This window comes from Pimephales promelas, chromosome 3 (assembly GCF_988280905.1).
Source record: "Pimephales promelas chromosome 3, fPimPro1.hap1.1, whole genome shotgun sequence".
NCBI classification, from domain to species: Eukaryota; Metazoa; Chordata; class Actinopteri; order Cypriniformes; family Leuciscidae; genus Pimephales; species Pimephales promelas.
Genome location: NC_142771.1, coordinates 29,418,729 through 29,445,406, shown reverse-complemented (window position 1 = coordinate 29,445,406; position 26,678 = coordinate 29,418,729). Strand labels below are relative to the sequence as shown.

The 26,678-nt window shown below is 37.1% G+C and overlaps 1 protein-coding gene across 1 annotated transcript in view; it reads left to right on the top strand.

Moving 5' to 3' along the window:
• The first annotated feature begins 2,297 nt into the window (after nucleotides 1-2,297).
• Nucleotides 2,298-26,678, top strand: part of myo15aa (myosin XVAa) — a 43,151-nt gene continuing 18,770 nt past the window's right edge. Inside the window, exons 1-33 of the mRNA XM_089128725.1 lie at nucleotides 2,298-6,582; nucleotides 6,730-7,832; nucleotides 8,559-8,641; nucleotides 9,087-9,150; nucleotides 9,345-9,454; nucleotides 9,610-9,684; nucleotides 10,222-10,312; nucleotides 11,001-11,104; nucleotides 11,309-11,372; nucleotides 11,457-11,570; nucleotides 11,672-11,833; nucleotides 11,959-12,072; nucleotides 16,020-16,078; nucleotides 16,890-17,013; nucleotides 17,126-17,221; nucleotides 17,311-17,442; nucleotides 17,544-17,669; nucleotides 17,778-17,855; nucleotides 18,263-18,417; nucleotides 18,510-18,555; nucleotides 18,652-18,776; nucleotides 19,230-19,347; nucleotides 19,825-20,000; nucleotides 21,202-21,286; nucleotides 21,373-21,426; nucleotides 21,862-21,943; nucleotides 22,717-22,847; nucleotides 22,973-23,068; nucleotides 23,318-23,553; nucleotides 23,624-23,802; nucleotides 25,481-25,553; nucleotides 25,802-25,993; nucleotides 26,501-26,607. Of these exons, the coding sequence (XP_088984851.1) occupies nucleotides 2,298-6,582; nucleotides 6,730-7,832; nucleotides 8,559-8,641; nucleotides 9,087-9,150; nucleotides 9,345-9,454; nucleotides 9,610-9,684; nucleotides 10,222-10,312; nucleotides 11,001-11,104; nucleotides 11,309-11,372; nucleotides 11,457-11,570; nucleotides 11,672-11,833; nucleotides 11,959-12,072; nucleotides 16,020-16,078; nucleotides 16,890-17,013; nucleotides 17,126-17,221; nucleotides 17,311-17,442; nucleotides 17,544-17,669; nucleotides 17,778-17,855; nucleotides 18,263-18,417; nucleotides 18,510-18,555; nucleotides 18,652-18,776; nucleotides 19,230-19,347; nucleotides 19,825-20,000; nucleotides 21,202-21,286; nucleotides 21,373-21,426; nucleotides 21,862-21,943; nucleotides 22,717-22,847; nucleotides 22,973-23,068; nucleotides 23,318-23,553; nucleotides 23,624-23,802; nucleotides 25,481-25,553; nucleotides 25,802-25,993; nucleotides 26,501-26,607 (8,839 nt within the window). The remainder of the gene's footprint in view (nucleotides 6,583-6,729; nucleotides 7,833-8,558; nucleotides 8,642-9,086; nucleotides 9,151-9,344; nucleotides 9,455-9,609; nucleotides 9,685-10,221; nucleotides 10,313-11,000; nucleotides 11,105-11,308; nucleotides 11,373-11,456; nucleotides 11,571-11,671; nucleotides 11,834-11,958; nucleotides 12,073-16,019; nucleotides 16,079-16,889; nucleotides 17,014-17,125; nucleotides 17,222-17,310; nucleotides 17,443-17,543; nucleotides 17,670-17,777; nucleotides 17,856-18,262; nucleotides 18,418-18,509; nucleotides 18,556-18,651; nucleotides 18,777-19,229; nucleotides 19,348-19,824; nucleotides 20,001-21,201; nucleotides 21,287-21,372; nucleotides 21,427-21,861; nucleotides 21,944-22,716; nucleotides 22,848-22,972; nucleotides 23,069-23,317; nucleotides 23,554-23,623; nucleotides 23,803-25,480; nucleotides 25,554-25,801; nucleotides 25,994-26,500; nucleotides 26,608-26,678) is intronic.

The window sequence follows — 26,678 nt, the reverse complement described above, 5'->3', positions numbered from 1 at the left end:
TGGACTGACTTTTCATTGTGTGGAAAAAATTATCTAGAAGTAAATGGGGCCCTATCAACTGTTTGGTTAGTGACATTCTTTAAAATATCTTATTTTGTGCTCAAAAAGACAGAAATTCATACAGATTTGGAACAACTTGAGGGTGAGTAAATTACAGAATTGTTTTGGGTGGAGTATCCCTTTAAAGGGTTATAGACAGCTTGGATAACTGCACAGTTAAGAGGCTGTTGGAGCCATTTGATATTTCATTGTGGCAAAGATGATGCTTGACATTTAAATGTATGATTTGAGACAATGTATAGATTTGTTAACTTAGACAGCTTCTAACACCACTGAAATTGTATCTAGTCCTCCCCCAAGCCTCTTAATTGTAACCTTACCCAGCACTTGGCCTAGGTGAATAGCTAGGCTTGGATTTAAACAGGTTCATTTAGGGTTTGGGGTATTCATTACGTCTCGCCAAGGAGACTAAGCTATGGGTCTAAAGGGGTTTAAGTCTTCTCTTTACTTACCTATACTCTAAAATGCATTTAACTCTTGATGGAACTATAGTGCTGTATATATATATATATATATATATATATATACAGTAGTGCCGAAAAAAGAATTTGAACTGAGTCTGACTTTGTATTATAATGAATTAAAACATTAATTCTCTATTAATTAAATTGAAGGTAAAGTTATATGTGTTATGTATTGAAATTGGATTAGACATCCCTGAAAGAAAGCACCTCTTGGACTTGTTTTAAAACATAACAGCTGAACAGCTTGCACCACAGAAGATTTTTTTTTTTTTTACATTACAGATAAGAGATAACCATCTTTTTCAAGAAAAATAAATAAACAAATAAATAAAAATACAAAAATAAAATAAATGAAATCATGAAAATAATGTTCAGTAAATCACCTACTTGTATTATCATATAAATATGCAATATATATGCCTGTGATGGCGAATATACGAAGCTAACAATGAATGGGGTCTCTCTATATTTAGAACTTTTCCGATTAATATTTAATTATTTCTTAGTGAACTGAATACAGACCGGCTATTAAGAATTTATCCCTACCAGTGTCATGAACTCTTGGAATATTAAGTGGTCAACAGAGAGATAATCACGCAGCTTATTACGTACATATGTGATTCTTATCTGTGATAACCACTAATTTTTTTCAGAGCTGACATAAACTTATGTATTGAGTAGCAACATATGATTTGGTAGCATTATAATAATAAATATTGATACCTGTTTGGATGCTCTCCTGTTCATAAAAATATAGTCAAAAGGCAATGAAGTCATCCCACCAATAAATCATATATAATTCATGTCAGTCTAACTCTAAACATTTACAAGCTATATTTATTCTTTGTACAAATAATATACATGGCCGAAATAATGCAAAATCAACAAATCCAACATTTTTGTTATTCAATTACTTCAAATGATCTCCATCTCCAAAAGTCTTATTGGGTGGTTGATAACATCGTTTTAAATCAAAATGTCACTGTTGCAAGTCATGGCACAATTAAAAACAGAATAAAAAAATAAAATAAAAAAAGTTTGGCATGACAGTATCAAGTTACAGTCGTTTTATTTATTTGGTACTCAAATAATATCAAACATTTAACCCACCTCAGATGTGATGGAGGAGACATTCCTCTTCAGTCAGTATCATCATTACCATACTTTTTTGGAAATGTCCTCAGACACAGTTTAGTAACAGCTCAGCCAACGTGCATTATTCATACAGGAATGAGCCAAACAGATAATGTTACTCTAAGTCAGTGTAGTTGATACATTTAAGGTGCCCTTCGTAGCTATTACAGGGAGCCCTCGCATACTTTCAGACACATGCATCTGGAGCTATTGAAGGACACTACCCGCAAAACTCAAGAGGACAAAAAGTGTAACTGGAGTACTTTCCCAAGGCATGAAAAAGCTTGTAGAACATGACAAAGGGATGCTGACATTCATGGATGCCTAAGATAAAGAGCCTTTTGTGTGTGGGAAATCTCTTGCCAAAATTAGCACTACAACCAAGGACAAGACTCGGATATTTCTGAAATGTGAGGAATACACCAGTAAGGTAGAGTCCTGAACAAAAAGAGCTATCAGCATTTTGGCTTTTGTATTAAGTGACAATTATTCAAGAGAATTATTAGACATAATTCATAAGTTTTTTGTTGAACCTGGAATCCACATGGAACATTTGCGTTACTGTTTGAGTTTTCTGTCACTGACCACCCATTTTTGATACAGTGACGTATATTAGCATGACTTTTGGAGAAGGATAAAATGCCACCAAAGAAAGCAGACAAAGCTGCTCCTAAGAAAGGTGACAAAGCAAAAGAAGATACAAAGGCAGCAAAAGATGACAAGAAAGGGGGAAAAGGAGGCAAAGATCCTCCTAAAGGGAAAGGGAAAGAGGATCCAAAGAAAGGAAAAGGAAAAGGCAAACCAGATCCGAGTGAATCTGAGGAGGCTTCCGAAGTAGATAGAAGTGAGGTTGAGGACAGTGAGGCAGTAGATGAAGAGGATGTGCAAAGCGAGGATGATGGTGGTAAAAGAGGGAAAGGGAAAGGGAAAGCTGCACTGAAGGGAGCATCCAAAGCTATGGCAGTGAAAGCTGTAGCTAAGCCAAAGCGTGGGCAAGCAGCTGAGCAAGTTGTTGATCCAAAAAAGCCACAACTTCAGCTGGGCAAAATGAAGGACATAAACCTGAAAGGGGCAACTTCGGCTATTACAGGCTTTGCTGTTCAGGGTCAGCAAAATGTTGAAAAAGGAAAGTCCCCATTTTTCTCAAAGCCAGCCCCAAAACAATCAAAAAGAGGGCTAAAAAGCACATCTAGGCTTTTCATGGGACTTTCTGGCAGCAAGAAGAAAAAAGGTATGAGCCCAAAGGCATTACAAAGTACATCAAAGTTGTTTTCAGGCTTTGGAAAGTCAAAAGCTACAGAAGAAGACAAAAGTAAAAAAGAGGAAGGTGGAAGAACACTTTTATTACTCAGTATTGGTGGGAAAGCAAATAAAAATGCAGCAGCCACCTCTGGTCTGGGAGGGAAATTCAAAGGCTTCTTTGGTAAAAAGAAAACTGGAGCTGCACAATTCAAAAGTAAAGGATGGGCTCTGGGGAAGATATCAGGAGCAGCAAACTGGTTAACTAATAAATTCATCTCATCCAAAACATCTGGAAGACAGGGTCGCTCTGTTCGTTATGACAGGTCAAGTGTGGGGCAATATCATGGCTATCAGAATGGAGGATATGAATATGATGAGGGTGAGTTCAGCTATGAGGAAGATGACTATGTTCAAAGTAGTTACAGCAGAAACAACCCCCGGGGACGTTATAGGAGCAGAAATCATGACGGCTATGGTGAGGGGCGCTTTAGAGGACCACATCAGTATGACTACTTTGAAGATGACCAGGAATATTACGATTATCCTGAAGATGAGTATGGCTTTTATGATGAGGAGAATGATTATTATGATCCTATGAATGAGGATGAGTATGGCTATTTTGATGAAGACTATTACGATCAACCATATGGTTATTATGATGATAGAATTGACTATGATTACAGGCACCAGAGAGTTGATGAATTTGGATACCCTGTTGATGGTATGGAATACTATGATGAAATGGGTTATGGTGTGGAAGATGAATTTGGCTACCCTGGTTATGATGTGGAATACTATGAATATGGATACTATCCAGAACAGTTTGACTATTATGGTGATCAGCAAAATTATTACATTCACTATGATGGTGTTTCAGATGCCAACATGGCGTATCCAGGTTATCCATATGTATACAATCCAAATCAGTACATATACAATGGAGACACCACCGCAGTTTACCTTGACTCTCAGACGGTTGCTAACCAGCCATTTATGTACACAGTGGAGGATGTCATGGAACCAACAGATCCCTCAGGAATGTACGGTAATGAGTATGTACAAATACCAACGGAAGGAATATTGACTGAAGATTCATTCAGATTCCCAAGACCACAAGTAAAATTGTTTGGAAAAGAAAAACTTGAAATTGCAAGTCCGATGCAATTCACTAGGAATGATGGGGAAACAATGATTCCAGACCAATATGAGAACCAATATGCTTCACCTATGAGCCTTCCTTTATATACTCCACATCAATCAGAAGCTGTACAAAGGTCATTTTCTCCCACGCCTATATTCATTCAGCAAACACCAGCATCTACTATACCACCTGGTAGTCCCATTTTAACCAGAACAATACCATCCTCACCTGTTCCTCAGGCAAGACACTTTTATTCACCAATCCCAGTGTCACCTGTGCCAGGTAGACATTATTTTGGACCGGTAGGACACATACCACTCTCAACACCATCATCTCCGGTTTTGTCAGCAAGGAGATTTGATCCCACTATGGTTGAACCCCATTTAGTCTATCCAGATCCTATGTTTCAGAGATATGATTTTCCACATGAAAATGTCCAACCAACAATGAGACAATTTAACAATCTCCCCTCACCACAGCTCTCCTTAAGACAAAGTAATTTTTCACCAGGTCGAAGCAGCCCTCTACCTCGCCAAAGATCTGATATGTATGAGGAAATGGGTCCAAGGTTCTCACCAAGGCAGTCAAGAATGTTTAGCCCAACATCATACAATAATAATGCACAAAGGCAGTTATCTCCCATTCAAAGGAGAAAATTTAGCCCCACTTCTTCTCCACAACTGTCCAGACGAGCACCATCACCTTTAGCTTCTTTAAGGGGAAAATCGCCAATTCCCCAGAGAAAACCATTCGGTTCTAGAGCACCATCTCCTCTTGTTAATGGAAGAGAGAGTCCTCCAATGTCTCCACGAGGTTCAATGAGAAGGAGAAGTCCTCCTTCTTCGCCTAGACCAACACTGAGGCAAAGTTCCAAGGCTAGTCCTGCCCCTCCAATAAAATCTCGTTTCAGGCCAATTGGTAGAAGCAATCAGGACTCTTTCATGTCATCAAGATCTATCAGGAAAAGTTCTTTTTCACCACAACCATCTTTACGGAGGAGAAGCCCTCCACGGTCTCCAACAATAGGCCAACGTTCACTAGAGGAGAGCTCTCCATACCCACCTCACAGAGCCACATCTCCCTCCCAAAGACAGATGTCTCCGAGACCAATATCCCCCTTTGCCTCTAGATCTCAGAGACCTTTTTCCCCATCACCATCAGCATTTTCTGGCAGAATTCAACGTGACCCACAGCATCTACCAACTCGTTCCTCTACACGTAGATTCAGAGGATTTGGTGGCAATAAAGTGCCAATGGGAACAGTTAAGCCATCTCGTGTTAATCCAATTTTCCAAAGAAAAAGTCATCATGGCACTCCTCAAATGCAAAACGTTGCTCCGTTCAGATCTTCAGTCCATAATGTACCCATGAGTTCAGGAGCTTTGAATCAGAGTGCTAGATCCTCACCCATCATGTTGGCAAGACAAGGTTCCAGACCAGCAGGTTTTCAAGACTCAAAGAGATTCTTTCCATCTGGAACACCAAATCAACAGAGAGGGTTTCATAGACCTGTTGGGAGAGGGCGTCCTGTTGTGAGAGTACCAATAAGTCCTGTTCCTCTCAGACAATCAATAAGAGGCCAGAGCCATCCTCTTGTAATGAATGCTCAACCCCCTTTTCCCCAACATGTTCCAATAAAACGGCCAGGTGTACCTTCACCACAATTCTCTGTAAGACATGTCCCAACCCCATGTCCGTCACCTCAGCTTTCAGTGAGAGCTGGTTCACCAATGTCTATACACTCTCCATCGCCGATCCTCTCACAGAGAAATGCTCTACATAATGAATTAATCAATCGCGCCTCACTCAGATCACATTTTGCTCCTCAGCCTCAGCACAACACTCCTCAGCCTCAGGTCATAACTGAATTTGCCCAGACAGTTGAACAAGGGCCATCTCCTCTACTAACAAATGCTTTACAGAACCCAAATCTTGGTGCTGCTTCGTTCAGTTCACCACTTCCAAGGTTTAAATCCCCAATGTCACAGATCAACCAAAGTTTATCTCAGAGCTCTTCTCCAGGCTTATCAAATGCATTACAAAATCCACTTCTCCGTAATGCCAATTACCGCTCACCTCTGCAAAGGTCTGCATCTCCTCATTCTACAGTGGCACCTCAAGAGGTTCAGGTAAACAATCAGAATTATTCTCCAATGCTCTCTAATGCATTGCAAAACCCTTACCTACGTAATGCCTCCTTCACTTCCCCACTGCAAAGCACATCTCCATATTCTACCACAGCAGCTCAGCAGGTACCACAGAACATTTTGCAATCTTCTTCAGCATTAACAAACGCACTACAAAATCCTCAATTACGCAGCGCCTCATATATCTCACCTCTTCAGCGAAATACATCTTTATATGCTCCGGTGATGTCACAGCCTGAACAGCAAACATCAGTATTATCAAATGCACTTCGGAATCCTACCTTAAAAAATGCATCATATTCCTCTCCTTTACAGAGGAATCCTACTCCTTTCATGCAAGCACAGGATTATTCCTCACATTTGTCAAATGCATTAAAGAATCCAAAACTTCAAGGTGCTTCCTTTCAGCTACCTGATGGATCGATAATCTCTAGAAATGCATTCAATACCTCTCCTTTACAGCGGAATCCTACTCCTTTCCAGCAAGCACAGGATAATTCCTCGCCTTTGTCAAATGCGTTAAAGAATCGAAACCTTCAAGGTGCTTCCTTTCGGCTACCTGATGGATCAATAATATCTAGAAATTTAGGAGGCCAAAAAGAGGAGGCTACTCCATCTGTTCTGTCAAATGCTTTGCAAAATCCCAGTCTCCGCAAAGCGACTTATAGGCTCCCCGATGGTACGTTAATGAGAAATGAGCCAGCACAACCAGCTCAAACTTCTTCACCGCTATCCAATGCTCTTCAGAATCCAAACATTCGAAAAGCAAGTTACAGGCTTCCTGATGGAACACTTGTATCCAATAGCACTGATCAAACCGTGGACACAACAAATTCCTCACCATACTTGGGAAGTGCTCTGCAGAATATTAACCTACGTAAATCTTCCTATAAACTACCTGATAGTACTCTTTTTTCCCGAAACCAACCAGCAAAGCAGCCACCCTCTCCACATCTTTCAAGCGCTCTTCTGAACTCAAACCTTCGTAAGGCTTCTTACAGACTTCCTGATGGAACACTTTTGACTAAGAGCTCTGAACAGGAACCAGAGAAATCAATTTCATCTAATTTGTCAAGTGCATTACAAAATGTTGGCAAGGCCAACTATCGCTTACCCAATACCTCCGGCCTGTTTAAAAATCCTAAGCAAGAGCAAGCTCCCTCTTCAATGATGTCCAGTGCCCTCCTAAACCAAAACCTTCGTAAAGCATCTTACAGATTGCCTGATGGATCAATCATGACAAGAGGTAAACCTGCTCAAAGTGAATCTCCCTCTTCACCCTATCTGGGAAATGCCTTGACGAACGTTAACTTGCGCAAAGCCTCCTACAAGTTGCCGTCAACACTGGGACGCTCTCCAGAGGACCCAAGGTACGCAGTAGTGACCCCTCAGATTCAGGGTCAGTCTGGTGAACACTGGGCTCACAATCAAATAATAGATTTTCATGAGCCAGATGATGTCTGGTCTTCAGAAAGAGTCCTCCCCCATCATACTGTTCAGAACCTCACAAAATGGTCCATGTATAGGGATGAAGAACTGGAGAATTTTGTCGTCCCCGTGTTTCCTGGCCAAATGACTGATAGCACAGAACCTGCATGGCTACCAAATAGAGAAGGTGAACCTCAAGGGAACTGGTATGACAAGGTAAAATAACTTGCATTTAGTTACTCTTTATAAGAAAACATTGCTCAGCATTTAATTGCCATCTACAGTAGACCTTTCCTGTAGAATTGTTGCCACTAAAATAATACAATTGTATGACTGAAGATTCTGGTTAAACCTGTAAAATACTGAAATTTAGATTTAAAACTATGGGTCAAAAAAATGATGTTGGGCAATGTCATATCAAAGGAAAATATTATGACTTTGGTACTTTTGCTACTTTGGTGACTTTTGGTTGACTGGATATTAGACAATATAGACTAGGGATGGATGATTTGGTACTGTATTTAGGTTTGTGTATACAATGCACCAAAATACACCTGCCATGCCAGCAATATCACAACAGCATACAGGTATCGTTTCAATAGACCTTAGCCGTAGCAGCATATTTAATTTTTTGCAGGAATGAAAACAACTCCATGAGGGATAGAAGTACAGTGTGTTCAATGAATTGTACCATTGTTTAACAACATCCCAGTTGCTGATGAAATCTTTCTAAATAGCTCTTCAAAATAGTGTATAGGCTTTGCCATTGCAAATACTATAAGACTTGCAAGTATATTCCTCACAGCCTAATTTTCATAAATGTGAAATTCAATATTGCATCTCCACCCTGACTAAGGTCTATAAATAATCATAGTGTGAAATACTAGCTTTATATCATGTTTGGTTTAGGCTTACACATTGTTTACACATTTTTTTTTTTAGATGTACTCAATTCGAAGTCTGCCCACGATGCTGTATCGTGAACGTGCAGAGGAGGATGGGTTTGAGGACATGACACAGCTTGAGTATGAGATTTTTTAATAAGATTAAAATAAGACCGTCAAGCGATTAATCGCATTCCAAAATAAAAGTTTGTCTTTACATATGTGGGTGCTCTGTGTATAATTATTTTGTATATATAAATACACACAAATGCATGCATGTATATTTAAGAAAAAATATTATTTATATATAAAACATTTATATATAATATAAATTATATATAAATTGTATATACAGTATATGCATTAAAATATTTCTTAAATATATACAAGCATGTGTGTATATATAAATATATATATGTATGTAAAATAATTATACACGGTGCACCCACATATATTATGTAAACACAAACTATTATTTGGATGCGATTAATCACGATTAATTGTTTGACAGTCCTACTATACAGTATATAATGATATTTTGTATTCACTTTTTAAATGCTTTTGTAAAAACTTAAACTCTTTTTAGGGACCTGCATGAAGGTGCTGTGTTGCTGAATTTGAAGAAAAGATTTGAACGCAATTTGATATATGTAAGTCAAATGCAAAGTCTACTACACATGGATAGTACATTCATTTGTTTATTTATGACTAAAAGCTATCCTTGCATTTCTTTAGAACTTTTATTCTGTAAGTATTTTAGTACAAAGAGTTTTGAGTGAATTTAAAAAAGGAAATTACACAATGATGCGTTTTTAAAAGCAATATTGTTTTTGTGTATCCCAAGACTTACATTGGAAGTATTCTGGTGGCTGTTAATCCCTACAAGATGTTCAACATCTACGGAACAGACATGGTTCTACAACACAAAGGGCATGCGCTTGGAGAGAATTCTCCGTAAGTACTTCCATTAATTAATTCAAAATACTTTAAACTTCAGTAGTATTTAACCGGTACTTAAGATGATCGCTTTTTATCAATGCTAGGCTAATTCCTTATACAGTATTGTTCTTCTTTCTTAAATGTTTTGAACTTATCCATTGTGTTTGCAGACATCTATTTGCTATTGCAAATGCCTCATACACAAAAATGATGGATGCCAAAGAAAACCAGTGCATTATTATAAGGTAGGGTTAAATTAAGGTAAACATGCAATATTTTTAAATATATATATATATATTTGAACAACTAACCTAACTCACAATGTGTTTTTGGAAAGATTAATTAAAATAACAGACAGAATTCAAATAGCTAAGATAATCTATGTCCTGTCACCTTAAGTAGTCTTTTACACTGATGGAGGCATCAGTGTCAGTTCTACTTGACACAGCTGATCGCCTGGAACACTTTAAACCTAACTCTGACGGAGATACCTGTAAGGAAAGACTACTGATGTCTAGGCCATGATTGCACCAGCAGATCATGTCTCTGTGAAATGCACCCATGGCTGTTCAGAGTAGCTGAGACGACAGTCCCAATCAAGCATTCAATTCCACTTCTGTCTGATGATCAGACGCCTCACTCATTACTTAAGTGCATGGCAAAAGACAAGAAAATCGGTTTCTCACATGCCAAGCCACATTCTATGCCAATTAAGTGGTTAAACTGGTACTTTAGAGGGTTAGAGTCATCATTGTGGTCTAAATGTGCTTATTGTCTTTCAGTGGGGAGAGTGGCTCTGGTAAAACAGAGACCACAAAGCTAGTTCTCCGGTACTTAGCCGCAATACATCACAAACAGAATATCACACAGCAGGTATGAGTTAAGCTAATCAAATCTTGGAAAACTGTTAAACTCAGTTCATGCATATTTTATAACTTATTTTTTTCTTGTGTTTTACTTGTATATGCTATCATACAGATTGAGGTATTGTACTTTTGCGTGGCCTTCTGTTGTTTGCAATCTTTATTGCATGTCTTGTGGCACTTTGTGATATGCAAGTGTGCAAGAGTTTTAGTTACCTATGGAGTAAACAATTTAACAGAAGTGGTGAATAATCTATGGAAAGTATCTTCAACTAAAAGAATATCACATGCTTTCCAGAAACAGTAAACATTTTTTTTTTGTAGCTATTTTGGATTGAAATGGAAGATAGTAAATATTAAGACTGGCTGCTAGGCTGACTGGCTTATATCTTTTTTTTTTTTAAAAAAAAGCATTTTCTCTTATTACACTGGCAGATTATTTTGACATTATAAACAGGTTCAGAAACAAGCTGGGAGTCAGATTTATAAAAATCCCAGAGTCAGATTTATTACAAAATTAAAGAAAAAGATTTACTGAATATAGTTTGCAGTTTCATCAGCAGAAGTCAGCTTCAAGACTCTCTCACAGGAGTTGAAAACTGATGAAAACAAGACATAACTATTAATAATATGTTTGTTTTTGTGCAGTTATTATTGCTACATACTTCTCACATATTAATTTATGGCATAATCTACAGATTCTTGAAGCAACGCCCCTTTTAGAGTCTTTTGGAAATGCCAAAACTGTGCGGAATGATAACTCCAGTCGATTTGGGAAATACATGGAAATATTTATGGAAGAGTAAGTTTGTCAATTCCAAATCTCTTTGCAATGTTATTGATACACCTATACGGAAACACTTACGGAGTACCTTTACAACTGAAAGAGGGTAACAGGATCACGATTCACATGATGCTGGTTAAAATGACTGTATGTTAGAGTACATGGTTTAAGTTGCAAATAATTACATATTAATGCTTGTCGGATTTTCCTGCTCCCAAACAGAGGGGTAATCAGCGGTGCCATAACCTCACAGTATCTACTTGAAAAGTCCAGGATTGTGTTTCAGGTATTCTTCATAATGCTCATAGATATTTAAAATAATAATTTATTAAACAAATTCTTAACCACAATGTTATTTTTTTTTTCTCAGGCCAAAGATGAAAGAAACTATCACATTTTTTATGAGATGCTTGCAGGCCTTCCTTCACAGCAGAAGCAGTCTTTCTACCTTCAAGACGCCGAGACGTATTATTACCTCAATCAGGTGAGACCATGGTTTAATCAACTAGATTATTATAGCAACAAAAAAAATCCTCAAAATCTTGACGGTTGTTCTCTTTCATGGATGCTCTATTTGGTCGCAAGGGTGGAGACTGTGAGATTGTTGGCAAGAGTGATGGGGAGGATTTCCGCAGGCTCCTAAGTGCCATGGAAATACTTCACTTCAGTGTTGAAGACCAGAACGGTATCTTCAGAGTCCTGTCTTCCATCCTTCACTTAGGAAATGTCTTCTTTGAGAGATATGAGGTACACTGAAACTCAAACAAATGGTTGCATACTCCTCACTTGGATTCCCCTCATGTTGCTGAACTACAGCATAATGCTCTATTTCAGTGGTGTAATGCAATAAGTTTGATTTTTTTTTTTGACAGACTGAATCTCAGGAAGTGGCATCAGTTGTGAGTGCTCAGGAGATTCGAGTGGTGGCTGAACTTCTACAGATTTCCCCAGAGGGTCTACAGAAGTCCATTACTTTCAAAGTCACGGTAAAAAAAAAAAAACCTTCCTGATAATGTCTTCAGCACTAGATAAAAAATTCACCTTCAACAAGACAAAAGATTATGTGGGTTGATTTTGGATATGTTATAGTCTTTATTTAGTGGTATTTGCATGCTATCCATGCAGAATTGTACTCACGTTACCCACTTTTAAGGCCAATTTCACACTGCACCGACAGATGCTGACCAACAGCACCAGACACGTTCGTTGGGTTTTATCACATTTTGGATTTTATCAGGTTTTATCAGTGAATTTGTTGTGCTGGTTTTCAGTGATTGAACTTATTCATTTGGCTTTTGTCGGGTTGTGGAATGCACGTTTGTGACTCTCCTGTTCGATCTCGTTTATCAAAATGAACGAATCTTTTTTCGTCTCATTTTGTTCATTCAACGAATTAAATGAATAAGTTGAGTCGGGAAAAGATTCGTTCATTTTGAATAGGAGAGTCACGAACGTGCGTCACAGAACAGAGCAAGGCGACCATTTGAGCTAAAACTTAAACTTTGTTATTTTATATAAAACTTTTTTTTTTTTTTTTTTTTTAAATGACCGATCATTTCGCTTGATATGGCCCTTATTCATTGTCTGGAATTGTTTAAAGCCCTTTGAACAGTTTGCAGTTTGCACTGAAACTGTCTTTTGTACCTTGAACCATTTGGTTCCCATTGAAGTGCATTACATGGAGAAAAAGACTGTAATGTTTTCATCAAAAACCTTAATTTCTTTTCGGCTGAAGAAAGAATGACATGGTTATCTTGAATGACATGGGGGTGAGTAAATTATCAGCAAAAGTTTTTTTTTAAAGTCAACTTTTAATTGAACTTCTAATAGAAACCTTTAATTAGCCTTTACTTGTCCATGTCATATCTTAGCAATCCTTTATTGACTGTGTAAATTTCATATAATCCATCAATATCCCTAGTTTGTCTTCCTCTTATCCAATTTCTATAGGAGTAGCTTTATTACAGCACCAATATAAAACATAATTATTAATCATTACATAATCTACTAGACTCAAAACATTTGGACACTTAAGCCACGTTTAAAATGTGTTTTTATTGCATTAGGACTAGGTAATACAATTGTCCTACCATATTATTATCTCATTGTATTAGATAATAAAATAACAAATCAATGCAAAACCCATATAATAAATAATATAATAAACCCAACTGGTACCATAGGAGATTTTTTTACTAAGTAGGAAGTCAGTTCCCCCAAGTTCACATAGATCAAAATAACTATAAACATGCTACACTGACGTATTACAAAGTGTCCATTTTTAACAAACATTTTGTTTTCAAATGTTAGCCTGAAAGTCTTTCTCTACACTAGAGAGTGATACTTGCATTGTCATACTTTGTCATATATTTTCAAGTGTGACAATATATTTGCGACCACTGTATACTGCGTATTTCAATATACCGTGCGTATACACTTGGATTTGCGTATCTGTTTGAGACAGACTGACTCGAGGATATCAACAGGAAGTGTCCGCATCTCACCTTTAGACCTTACATGACCTCCTGGCAAGAACAACTCACACATCAAGGCCCCATGCCAAGTATCAACACTCTGTTAGTGAAGGTTTTATCATTACATCAGTTTTATTAAAGTCCTTTGGAAACACGATCCAAATGCCAACACTGTTCAGTTGAAGGCACTAAAAGATAGCCGCAAATGGTGCGTATTAGCCCCAATCCCTCAGATAGTATAACATGGCAAGCTAATTATGGCAGGGCAGCATGCCATATCCCTATGGCAACCAGTGTAACCGAGTCAGGGAAAACCCTAGGCTGGGCAGAAACAGACATTAAAGCAATATGAGGCTCCCATCATAGACTGTGTTACAGTCCTAAGGGTGTAGCAGTTACCATTCAACCCTCTGTAGGGGTGCCACCAAGAGGTCTGTCGCAGTATTAACCTGCTAACCATCACAAACACAGTAAACTTGTTTAGTTATTCCAAAACCTAAAAGGCAGTTCTACCATGAATACAATGTGATCAAAAGGACTGTAAAACAAAATATCACTTTAGAGAGCAACAGTGTCTGCACACCCACTTTTTCAGTAGCCTTGATTCCACAAGTACTTTTCCCATTCATTTAGGGAATTTTTAATAGCTTTTACATTTAACAGCCTTAATAAGCGAAAGAACTACAATTTCATGAAGCACTATTAATGAAATAATTGAATGAAGAAATATAAAAACAATGGAGAAATGTAAAATTATTAATTTATAGATGTTTATCACAATCTATTTTAAAGGGTTAATAATTCACCCAAAAATGAAAATTATGTCATTACTCACCATCATGTCTTTCCAATCTCGTAAGACCTTCATTTATCTTCGGAACACAAATTAAGATATTTTTGATGAATTCGGAGAGATTTCTGACTGCAAAATAAATGCAACTTTCAATGCCCAGAACCTGGAAGTGCTGCCCTGTGTTTATAACATGAACAGGGCCAGAGACTGACACCATGAAGAAATTGTTAAAAATAGTGGTTCATTTTGTTTCGGGGTTTTTTGCACACAAAAAGTATTCTCGCCGCGACGCCACTTCATAAAATTAAAGTTGAACCGCTGTAGTCACATGGACTATTTTAACAATGTCTTTAATAACTTTCTGTGCCTTAAAGTAGCAATTCTCTCGGATTTCATCAAAAAATATCTTAATTTGTTTTCCGAAGATGAATAAAGGTCTTACAGGATTGGAACTAGATGAGGGTGAGTAATTTAATGACAGAATTTTCATTTTTTGGGTGAACTAGCCTATTCTTTTAAGTCTATTACTAAATATGCATATGCAACAAAGGCCAGCTAGTAGCCATGAATTCCACTGTTGAACAGGATTATTATTAAAAAAAACGTGCAGGTGCAGGCTGATGGCTTAAAACAAAAGCATATACAATCTAACAACTTCATAGCTCACAGTAGGTCTCTCTTTAGAGGCTTATAAGTTATCGTTCAAAATCCCCAGTGGAAAAAAATGCATGGGATTTTTATTTCCAGAACCTTACTGTTGAACTCTATAGATTCAAATCCTCAATCAAACAGAACGATGTTATGACAGAATAGCTTCTATTTCAATCTAATTATTTATTAAATCAATTCAGGAAAAACTTAAAGTCTCTAAAATGTGTCAATCAAACCAAATAGAGAGCTTACTCAAATAGAATTCCTATTCAAACCTGATATGTCTGAAACTATCCAATATTCCACACCAACAAAGGTAAAGTGAGGGCAAAGTGTTTTAAGTTCCATCATTCCTTGTCCAGTAAAGTTTCTGTAAATAAAGAAGAATCCAGGGTTTTTATTTTTCCATCTGAGCTGTATCAAGAGCTGATTCCTCAACCTTCCTCTGGTGGAGACCATCAACATGTCCGTGTTCTGTTTCAGCATCTTTCCTCACATCAGATCCACATCAATTCCTGATTTAAGATGTATCATTGGGAAAAAAATCTTCATCTTGTTTCAGATCAGCCTTTGTCTCTCAGTCTTAGTCAGAGCCAGAGCTCATCAATGTTCACAGTCCCATTGCCATGTTAAAATGTGCTTTGGCATTTAGACTACTACTCATGGCTGCAAGTCTGACACCTTTGAGGGCCCTTCAATGTAATTTAGCTGATTCTTTTCATTAAAGGAACAGGTACTCTCTATGTAACAGGAGAAGGCCATACTCAAAGTAATTTCCCTTTGTACAATTGAATTGAACGGGGATCTTATGCAGGCTTTTCTTATCTGATGAAACCATTAAGGCCTGCTTTCAGACATCGACACCAGGTTTTTATCCTGCTAAGAGACTGATCTAAGTAAAGTGATTGGTTTCCAATAAAAGTGGTGTGTTTTATTATAACAGAATGTCCCAGTTCACCGTTTTCGGATTTGCAACCAGTATTTCTGGTATTTCAGTAATTCTGTACTTTCTTAGGAAACAATGAGGGAGAAGATCTACACGCCCCTGACTGTTGAGAGTGCAATCGATGCCAGGTAAGGGAAACTCCTAAAAAACATTTCTATATGCTTACACTTAGACTTTTCTAATTTCCAAATAAATAAATATTTTCGAATAAAAACAATTGGAAGCTTGCTTCCATCATGGAATAAAAAATTAAAAAAGGTAACTTTTTTATCTAATTTTTTTTCCAGTTACAAATTTATATTTCAAAATTTTTACTTTTTTCCCCTCAGAATTGAGAGTTAAAATCTCACTGAGAATTAAACCTTGTCTTAAAATTCAGAGTTTAGAAGGGCAATTCTAACTTTTATTCTCAGAATTTTTATTCTCAGATATAAATTCAGAAAATGCAAGAACAAAAATGTCAGAATTGTGATTTTGCAGATATGAATTTCCAATTAAAAAGGTAATTCTCAAAATTCAAACTTTCCCCCTCACAATTCCGATTTTTATGTTCTCGCAATTCTTGTCAGAATTGTGAAATAAAAAGTCACAATAATCTTTTTTATTTTTTATTCCATGGCATAAACAAGCTTCCATAAAAAATTAATATTGTTTTGAATTGTATTTTTATTCTATTTTTATTTTACTTGTATATTTTCTAAAAGCTTCTAAGAAAAAAAAATACTTCATTACAAAACTAAAATCGCTGTTGCAGTTCAGATTTAGCCACTCCAGATTTGTCCTTAGACTGAGCAAGAATTAAATACAGAATTTAAAAAAAGAAAGTAATGAATATTAAGATTTAGAGAACTAAAATCAGTGTCATTAAAAATGCTACTTTCTCTGCATTGACCATTGAGGTAATCAAAAGATGGTTATTTTCCCTCTCTAACATAACAGAGATGCAGTTGCCAAGATCCTGTATTCCCTTCTGTTCAGCTGGCTAACAGACAGAATAAATACGCAGGTTTATCCTCGGAACGAAGCACTATCCATCTCCATCCTTGATATCTATGGATTTGAGGTAAGTCGCTGTAACTTGTTTTCCCGCGACAGTAAAAGATTTTGCTAATACTCTTTATTGCGGTAAAATTTGGATTGCATTCGACTGAATCTCACTTTTTTGTGCTTTGTAGGATCTCACCTTCAACAGCTTTGAACAGCTTTGCATAAATTATGCAAATGAGTACCTTCAGTTCTTTTTCAACGGGGTCATTTTTAAAGAAGAACAAGTAAGCTGTGTCTGCGTTCACTCTAATCTTCTGAGAAACTGCATGTGGTATGCATCTGAAAAAAAATGATTTTCTTTTGAATGTGCAAGGATGAATATAGCAGAGAGCAAATCAACTGGGAAGAGGTACCTTTCTCTGACAACCAGGCCTGCATAGACCTCATTGCAGCAAAGCCCCATGGAATACTCCGGATTCTTGATGATCAGAGCGGGTTTCCACAGGTGTCATTTCTCAATGTTCATTGATGTTCTTGTATTCATCACACTATTAGTTTGCAACATTTGCATTTTAATTAACTTCCTTTTGAACAAATTTCCTCTAGGCTACAGACCATACCTTCCTTCAGAAATGCCACTATCACCATGGCAACAATCCACTGTATTCCAAGCCAAAAATGCCTCTCCCTGAATTTACTATCAAGCATTTCGCTGGGAAGGTCTCCTATCAGGTGCATTTAAACTACTTGTCTTGAACCATCAAACATTTTAATTATTCCCTATAAAGTATTTGTGGAGGAATAGACCAAACGTTTTGTGATTGAAAACACGCTTCGCAGGTCCATAAATTTCTGGATAAGAATTACGATCAAGTTCGCCAGGATGTTCTTGACCTTTTTATTCATAGCAAAAACAAGGTAAGAGAAATGATTTAACTAGCGTGAGTCTGGAATGAAATGACCCCAATAAACAACCCGGTCTCATCCCAAGACGTCATATAACTGACGTTTTGGGACGTCTTTTGACCATACGTCAATATTCGCCTTTTTAGGGCCCCCTTAAACGTCGGTAGATGAGGTTATGGGATCCTAGCTCTACCCCATACCTAAACCTAACCCTAAACCTAACCTGTCATCTAACTGATGTTAAAGGTAAAGCGTCAGTTGTATAACGGCCCGGGATCGCCATCTACCGACGTTTAAGGGGGCCCTAAAAAGGCGGATATTGACGTATGGTCAAAACACGCCCCAGGACGTCAGTTATATGACTTTTTGGGATGAGACTGTGTTACAATAAACTGACTCATATTTCGCTGTGGTTTTAGATGGTTGCATATCTGTTTATGAGCTATGCTGAGACCCTCAACCAGCAGAGATCTCATGTTGGGAAGAACAGCACAGTAACACGGCGCCATCAGGCCTCAACGGTGGCAGCCAAGTTCCAACAATCCCTCATGGAGCTCATTGAAAAGATGGAGAGGTAGACCACCTAAATTGTGCATTACGCTGTGTACGTGACATTGGTAAGTTTTTCTATCACCAACTACTTCTTTCCATTTTGTACTTATACAGAGCCAACCCATATTTTGTGCGATGCATAAAGCCAAATCAGAACAAGGTAAAGAACCGCAATCACTGGGTTCATGGGTGTTAAGCTATTTGCTTATATCTTGGCTGGAATTGAAATCCACTGAGAGAGTATGTAACCTTGCAGGAGCCTGCTGTGTTTGACATGGAGCTGGTCAGTGCCCAACTTAACTACTCTGGGATTTTAGAAACCATTCGAATCAGGAGAGAGGGCTATCCGATCAGAATGCCATTTGATGTCTTCCTTTTCAGGTAAGACCTAGACAGGTCAAACACGTCTGAGGCCATTAAAGGGATACTCCACTTTTTTTGGAAATAGGCTCATTTTACCACTCCCCCAGAGTTAAACAGTTGGGTTTTTACCGTTTTTTAATGTTTTCAGTCAATTTTTTGATATTAAGAAGAATATCAGTAACCAGACAGTTTCTGGTCTCATTGACTTCCATGGTATATTTTTTCCCTACTATGGAAGTCAATGAGACCAGAAACTGTCTGGTTACTGATATTCTTCTAAATATCAGAAAATCGGCTGAATGGATTTGAAAACAGTAAAACTGAACTGTTTAACTCTGGGGGAGGGGTAAAATGAGCCTATTTCCAAAAAAAGTGGAGTATCCCTTTAACACAAAGTTTTTCCCTTTTGTATCTGTTTTTTAAAATATCAAGAAAATTATAATAATTACTCAATTATTCGGTTGGATTTAGATATAAATCCCTGCTAGGCCTCAAACAGCCTCCACCTGCCAATGGTGAAAACTGTGTCATCATGTTAAGGAAGCTTTGCCCTGTTAGACAAGGATCGTTTCAAGTCGGTGTCACTAAGGTGTGTATGATTCTGATTAAGTGCAATTATTGCTATTCGTTTTGTCTCAGACCGTCAGACGTCACGGTGAACGTGATTTCACCAAGTACAACATGTTTCCAATTGACCAATCAGATTTGAGGGACAAGTTTACAGTTTTATCAAGTTTAGGCTTACAACCAGGGTTTGGTGCTTCAACCACAGTGTTATTTATCTATCATTTCCCTCTGATTTAAGGGATAAGTTTAGGTTTAGGGGCTAAATGTTCAGGGTCTATAGGGTCAACAAAATATGTTGGTCCAGGAACATGTCTTACTTGGCAGAATCACATGCAGTGACCCAGACGTCACACCATGGACCACCCACAGGTACTGTAGTTAATGGCCAAAATATCACTGCAATGTGGACTAGACTTTATGATGAGAAAGGTCTGGCTATGTGAGACTACTCTCCACATTTGTTTTTTAGTACTTGATTGCACCTTTTATTTCTTGTTAGTTGTTCATGAAAGAGGATGTCTACTTCCTGTTGGAGAGTAAGAGGGACAGAGTAAGGCATGTGGCTGCCCTGACTCTGCAGCGTTACACCAGGATGTTCTTTGTGAGAAAACGCTATAAAGCCTTCCGCATGAAGATCATACGGCTGCAGGCCCATTGCCGAGGCTTTCTCACAAGGTATAAACCATAATATCTTATTATCACTCTAAATCAGTCATTCCACCCCTTTTGACCCATAGCCTCCCTTATTGTCAATGACAATATTTCTTAAAGTTGCTAATTGTCAGACTTTTTAATTACAGAAACTAGGGGCCAGATTTACTAACAGCTTTTTGGTGTTAAAAAAACACTGTCAGGATTTACTAAAGACACGAAGTGATAAATTAGCATGGTTATTTTTGTAGATGTCCTTATATGCATTTGTAGGAGTTTCCTTGTCAGGCCGCTAAATTTATTGGAAGAGAGTAATCTGTCGCATTGTAGTTTGAGGAACACATTCACTATTAACTATAACTTTTGCCTCAATAAACTCTTAATTTACTGCTTATTGATAGTTAGTTAGGTAGTTGTTGTTACGTTTAGGTATTGGGTAGTATTAAGGGATGTAGAATAAGGTCATGCAAACTAAGGCATTATTTATACTACTAATAAACAGCCAATATACTAGTAATATGCATGCTAACAAGCAACTAGTTAATAGTCAGAAATGTTCCCCAAACTAAAGTGCCACTGCGTATTTAAATGAATCATGCAACATGGTTTATTAAGGGTGGAGGTAGTCAAATTACTGGCATTTGTGGCATTATTTAACTGTCTGGCATGACATTGAATTTGTCCATTCGCAGTAGATAGATCACCTGCAGAACTTTCCACTCCCATTAGCGCTTTTATTAGATTGCAGCTGCATGCTACTTTGCGCTGTTTAGTAAATCTCACCCTTGGAGTGATAATCTGTAAAAAAAAAAAAAAAAAATGAAAATAATAATTAACATAATTATATTTCAATAAATTCTTTGTTTTAACATTTTCTTTATAAAAAGGGAAAAAGTTAGCACACCACGGCTCCAAAAATATGAAAAATGTAATGATAGACTCACCATCTGTGTGTGAGTCTGTCTTTAAATTGTAAACATTTTTGGAGTCGTGATGTGACGACTTTTTCCCTTTTTAGTAATTTCCTTGTTGAGCACCCAATTTGAGCAACATATTGCTTTGCTGTTGATGTGCGTTTCTTTATAACCAATACATTAACATGAATTGTCTAGTTTGTGATTTATTTATTTATTTATTTATTTTTACTCAGTCACAAATAGCAATTTCTATCCAATAAATTGTTTTAGATCTTGACAATTTCTATAAATTTGCTTTCTGTTTTCAGGAAGCGATATGTGAAAATGAGAGCTAGCCTTGTGAAATTACGCTCTCTGGTCCATATGTATGTTAATCGCAAGAGATTTATTAAGGTAAGAACAATGCAGTTTTAGTGCGTAGTGATCAGGCTATAAGCTGCAATCCCATTTTTAATTGTTTTACTTTTTTTTTCTTTTAGCTGAGATACGAGGCCAGGAGAAAGGCAGAAGAGGAGCAAAGGAGAATAGAAATGGTTATAATGACATTTACTGTCTAAATTTAAAACATTTTGGTTTATGTCTTATGCCTACAGTATTTAACCAAATATAATTAAAGAATGGGGAGAATAATTAATTTACAAAAAACCCTGCTTAAAATATAGTCATTAACTCTTCACAATAAGGTTTCATTTGTTAACATTAATTAAATACATTGGTTAACATGAACTAACAATGAATAATGCATCTACAGCATGTATATTAATCTTACTAAATGTTAATTTAAACTTTTACTAATACATGTTTAAGATGTTATGTTAACACTGCACTTATAAATTAACATTAACATAGGTCAATAAATACTGTAAAAATATATTGCTCAATTTTGGTTAATGTAAGCCAATGCATTATCTATTGTTTACAAAATAGACCTTATTGTGAAGTGTTTCCAATTTCTTCTTTATTTGCAGGAGCTGTCAAAGCGGGAAGTGGTAAACGTCACTCATCTGGTCATTCCAGCTGAACTCGGAGCATTGCTGCAAGCCGCCTCTGGTACTGCAGGCCAATTTTCCTCACGTTAAATATATGTATTTTATATTGTTCAAAAGTTTGGGGTCAGTAAGATTAGGTTTTGAAAAAAGAAAATTACTTTTATTTAGAGTGTATTCAATTGATCAAAATTGACAGTAAATACATTTATAGTGTTAGTAAGATTTTGGTAACACTTTATTTTAAGGTGACATAGTTACACGTTACTACATGTACTTACTATAGTAATAACAGTAAATTATGCATAATTACAAGTAACTAACCCTAAACGTAACCCTAAGCCTAACTCTATAGTAAGTACAGGTAGGTATAATTAATATTACTAAGTACTGAAAAAAGTGTAGCCCAGATTTTTTCTTAAATAAATATATTTTATACAAAATAATACTTTATTTTCAACATTCTATTCATCAAAGAATCTTGAAAATAAATGCATCACAGTTTCCACAAAAATATTAAGCAGCCCAAATGTTTTTGACATTGATAATAGGAAATGTTTCTTGAACAGCAAATCATTATATTAGACTGATTTCTGAAGGATCATGTGACACTGAAGACTTAAAAGCATCATTTATCAACACAGGAATAAATTACTTTTTAAAATGTATTAAAATAGAAAACATATTTTATAATTTGGCTGTTTGTTACCAAATAAATGCAGTCTTGGTGAGCATAAAATCTTATTGACCATGGACTTTTCAAAAGTAGCACACAAAGTAAATATAATCTATTTATAATGTACACTGCATGTCATCTCTCACCTCTGTGTTTTTAAGGTGGTAGGGAGCTCCATTCCGATTGCTTGGCTTTAGTCCAGGCTCCCACCGTTCAGGTGGAGTCACAGATCACTCTACCTCTTGACATCAATGATTACACTATCTCTAAATTTGTCCAGATTCACTTCAAAGTAAGACATACATGAGTAATGTATTCCAAAATCACAAATAAGCTCTCATACTCAGATATTTATTCAGGAATGACTGATATACTGTATATTAATTTGTATGTTTTTTTTTTTATTATTAATAATAGGAGCCTAAGTTTGGAATGTTAACTGCACCTTTGAAGACACCACTAACACACATTGACGATGATCTCACACATGAGGCTCTAGACGCCTTTGTCATGGTACGCTACATTATATACTGTTGAAGATTTTGCCATTGTCATTTATTTTACATGCAATAGACTAAAGCACAAATGTTGGTTCTGGAAGCATAAATCCTATTAATTTTCTCCATAGAGAAATAGATTTTTAGCATGTAAACCTTTCAACACAGACCTGCATTGAGATTAAGGGTAGAAACATGTCGCTGTTGTAGCCATAAGTCAGTGTGATTTCAACTCTCTGTTAGCATTACTTCTTTCACTTTGTAGATCTTAAGGTTTATGGGTGACCCACATCTCAATGGTGCTCAGGAGAATTTATTTGGGAACTACATCATCCAGAAGGGGCTTACCAACCCTGGTCTGCGGGATGAAATCTTATGTCAAATTGCCAATCAGGTTTGGAGAAACACCAATCCAGAAAACTCAGAGAGGGGCTGGCTGCTGCTACTGGCCTGCCTGAGTGCGTTTGCACCATCAGCCAAAATTGAGAAATGCCTTCTGAAGTAAGCAACATACCAGTACTCATGTTGGTTCATTAGCAACTTGTAAGTATTCATTACTTTTTGGCTTTAGGTTTGTCTCAGATCATGCCTATAATGGATTCAAAGCTGTCGGCCAACAGAAGCTCATTCAAGCCATGCAGAAGTCTCTGTATGGACCGGAGACGGCGAGGACTTACCCACTGTCCCTGCTGGAATGGACAGCCAATAGGAAGAAAGCAAACATGGTTTTGCAAGTACACTGTTTTGATGGTGTGTATCAGTTTCACCTTCACTGTTTGAGTGTCGGCAACCTTCACTCAGTGTTTGCCATGTAGGTTGGGTTGCATTAAAAAAGTGAACATGATTCAGCTGCATCCATTACGCTAAATTTCAATCACAGTAAGCTTAAAGTTTAATTAAAATAAACCCTTAATTAAATCCTTGAGTAATTCAGCACTTGAATGCAACTCCTAAACTGAACATATCATAAAACACTTGTGAAAAATCAGCATAGATATTTGGAGACACATTTAAAAAGACATTGGCTGGGTGTCAAGCGAATCTTTTCAAAGTTTGCTAAATAAACAATAAACAAATTTCGAATTAGGCGCGTTTCCGTCAAGTTGTTCGATCAGATGACGGTGGTATTGCTAACCTAGTAATACGTGGGTTTACTGTTCGCTACGTCAGAAATTTATTCGGCAAATGTGTTTCCATCTCCCATTATTCGCATTAACTCTTTTTCGCACAAGTCAAAAAACACCTCAAGCGAGCGTAAAAACTTTTTTTTTGCAAATTAATTCTATCCTTAAAGCTACACTGTGTGATTTTTACCCCCATCTAGTGGTGAAAAGGTATATGACCATCCAGTGAATATTAGTTTCTGTTCCTCTCAATTCCGATTTCGTTTTAACTCCTACGGTGGCCAATGTAGTCCAAGATTAACATGGCTTCCAGTTCTACCTCGTCCTTGATTGTTAACTCAAACGTAAACGCGAAAGGTGAAGCTTGAATTAATGGGTATGTCCCTCTTTGGCTAATGTACTTTCAAGATGGAGGGGCAACATGGCGACCGACATTAGAACCCCTTACCCGTATGTATTTTCAATGGCATATTATACACTCACGAGAATACTTTATTACTTGAACGAAGTAAATATACATTAATGAACACATATATTTCTGAAAGAACTAACCCAGATAGCAAACTGACATTGAATCAACGTGGAAATATGACATTGAAACAACGTTGATCTGACATTGTTTTGCTCATCGAATTAACGTTGAACCAACGTCAGATGCGTTATTCTTTCAAAACTAACGGAAAATCAACTTGAAACGTTAACGTTCAACGTTTCAACGTTATGAAAGCAAACCAATTTTCGATTTCATTTAGCTTTGAAGAATGCCGCGTCTGACGTTGGTTCAACGTTAATTCGATGAGCAAATCAACGTTGTTTCAATGTCAAGAGAGACGTCGTTTCCACGTTGATTCAATGTCAGTTTGCTGTCTGGGAAGTGTTTTTAGCTAAGAATAAACTAAGAGGTACACAGTGTAGCTTTAAAATTTACCATTTCCATCACTCGTTTCTGATGTGATACTTCAAAATGTGCACAAAAAACGGTGATGGAAACAGCTTATGTCCATTAGAAAGGAGAATATTGCCCTTGTTTGGAATGAAAGAGATATTCAGACTTGCATAAGGATACAAACACAAAGGATAGCACAAAACACTAAAAGAAAGCTCTGAAAGGCTCTTCCATTTCTATAATCTCCCTAAATCTGCCTGGCAGTTTCTTTTGTTCCTCAAAACCCTCTGGAGACAATTGTGTAATGCCCATATATCAGGTGATACATGATCTGTGGTGGTGCTTTAGAAATAGTAATTTGCATGTAGTCTTCACTCCTGTCAAACCACAGCTGTTAAACATCGTGTTTTATTGACAGGGACATCTTCCCTGTGCCCTGTGCACTCCTGGACGAGTGGGGAGGAGTTGGCTGCAGATATTCTACAGCACAGGTATGTGACCGTACACAAACCATCCATTTTATGTTATCACTTGTTCCAGTCTTTCCTCGAGTCATCCAGCTCACAATCTTTGATTTTGCATTCATCCATCCATTTATCTTCATAAGAAGCTTTTTAATATGCTGTAATCCATGTCATTAATTCATGCTCTTTCTATTGGACATGTTGTCTATAATGAGGCCTTCATTATTTATCTGTAATTTGCCTGAAATTAATAGCCCCATTAATTGGCTCCACAGGGGCGTGAACGATGCCTGGAAGGGTTGCTCTGTTGTCATGAAGGAGCACGGACAGTGGGCGGAGCTCGCAGGGCACGATTACGTAATGGACTTGATCGCAGACATGGAACTGATGAGAAATTTTCCAAAGCAAAAATCCTACTTCATCATCTCCGCCGAGAGTCCCACCAGAACCAGGCCCAATGCCAGCCTGTCAGTATCTACATGATAGTCTTTTTATTTACATTGGAAATGGGTTATGCACACTAATGTGAGACATGATCTTAAATATTAATTGTAATTGAATAGATCCGCGTTGCATGCCGTTTAAAAGTGAGTTAAATGTGAGTGTTTAATTTCTGTGGCACCAAACTAATGACTGACAGTGGCCAGGAGTGTTTGAAAATAGCTAAAAACAGTCATTTTTAAATTCTGTTTATTGCCGCTGGTGACACATAAATTACAAACTTCACCTTTAAGGTACAAATAGTAAATATTAATATTAAAAAATAAATTTGGTGAATTCTTTGCTGACTGATTTTGATTTGAACTTTAAAATGACACCTATTTTGGTGATTCATATAGCATATTTCTTTATGATTATTCGTTTTTGATAAGCAAAAAAATACATTGTATGGTTTACTTCAGGGGAAATATTTTTGCAGTGTCTTTGTAGTGTTACTGAATCTAATACTTTACCCTCAATATGATTTTTCCCAGGGCTCTGTTTGGAAGTGGATTTGATTCTGATGATGACAACTCACTTCTGCTCCCTCAGACAATGCTGAGCACCAGTCTCCCAGATTCAGATGGCTATTACAGCCACGGTCAGCTGCTTCCTTACGTCTTCTTTTTCTTTTTGGCTAGCTTTTAAGCTAATTTTACATATTCGGTACAA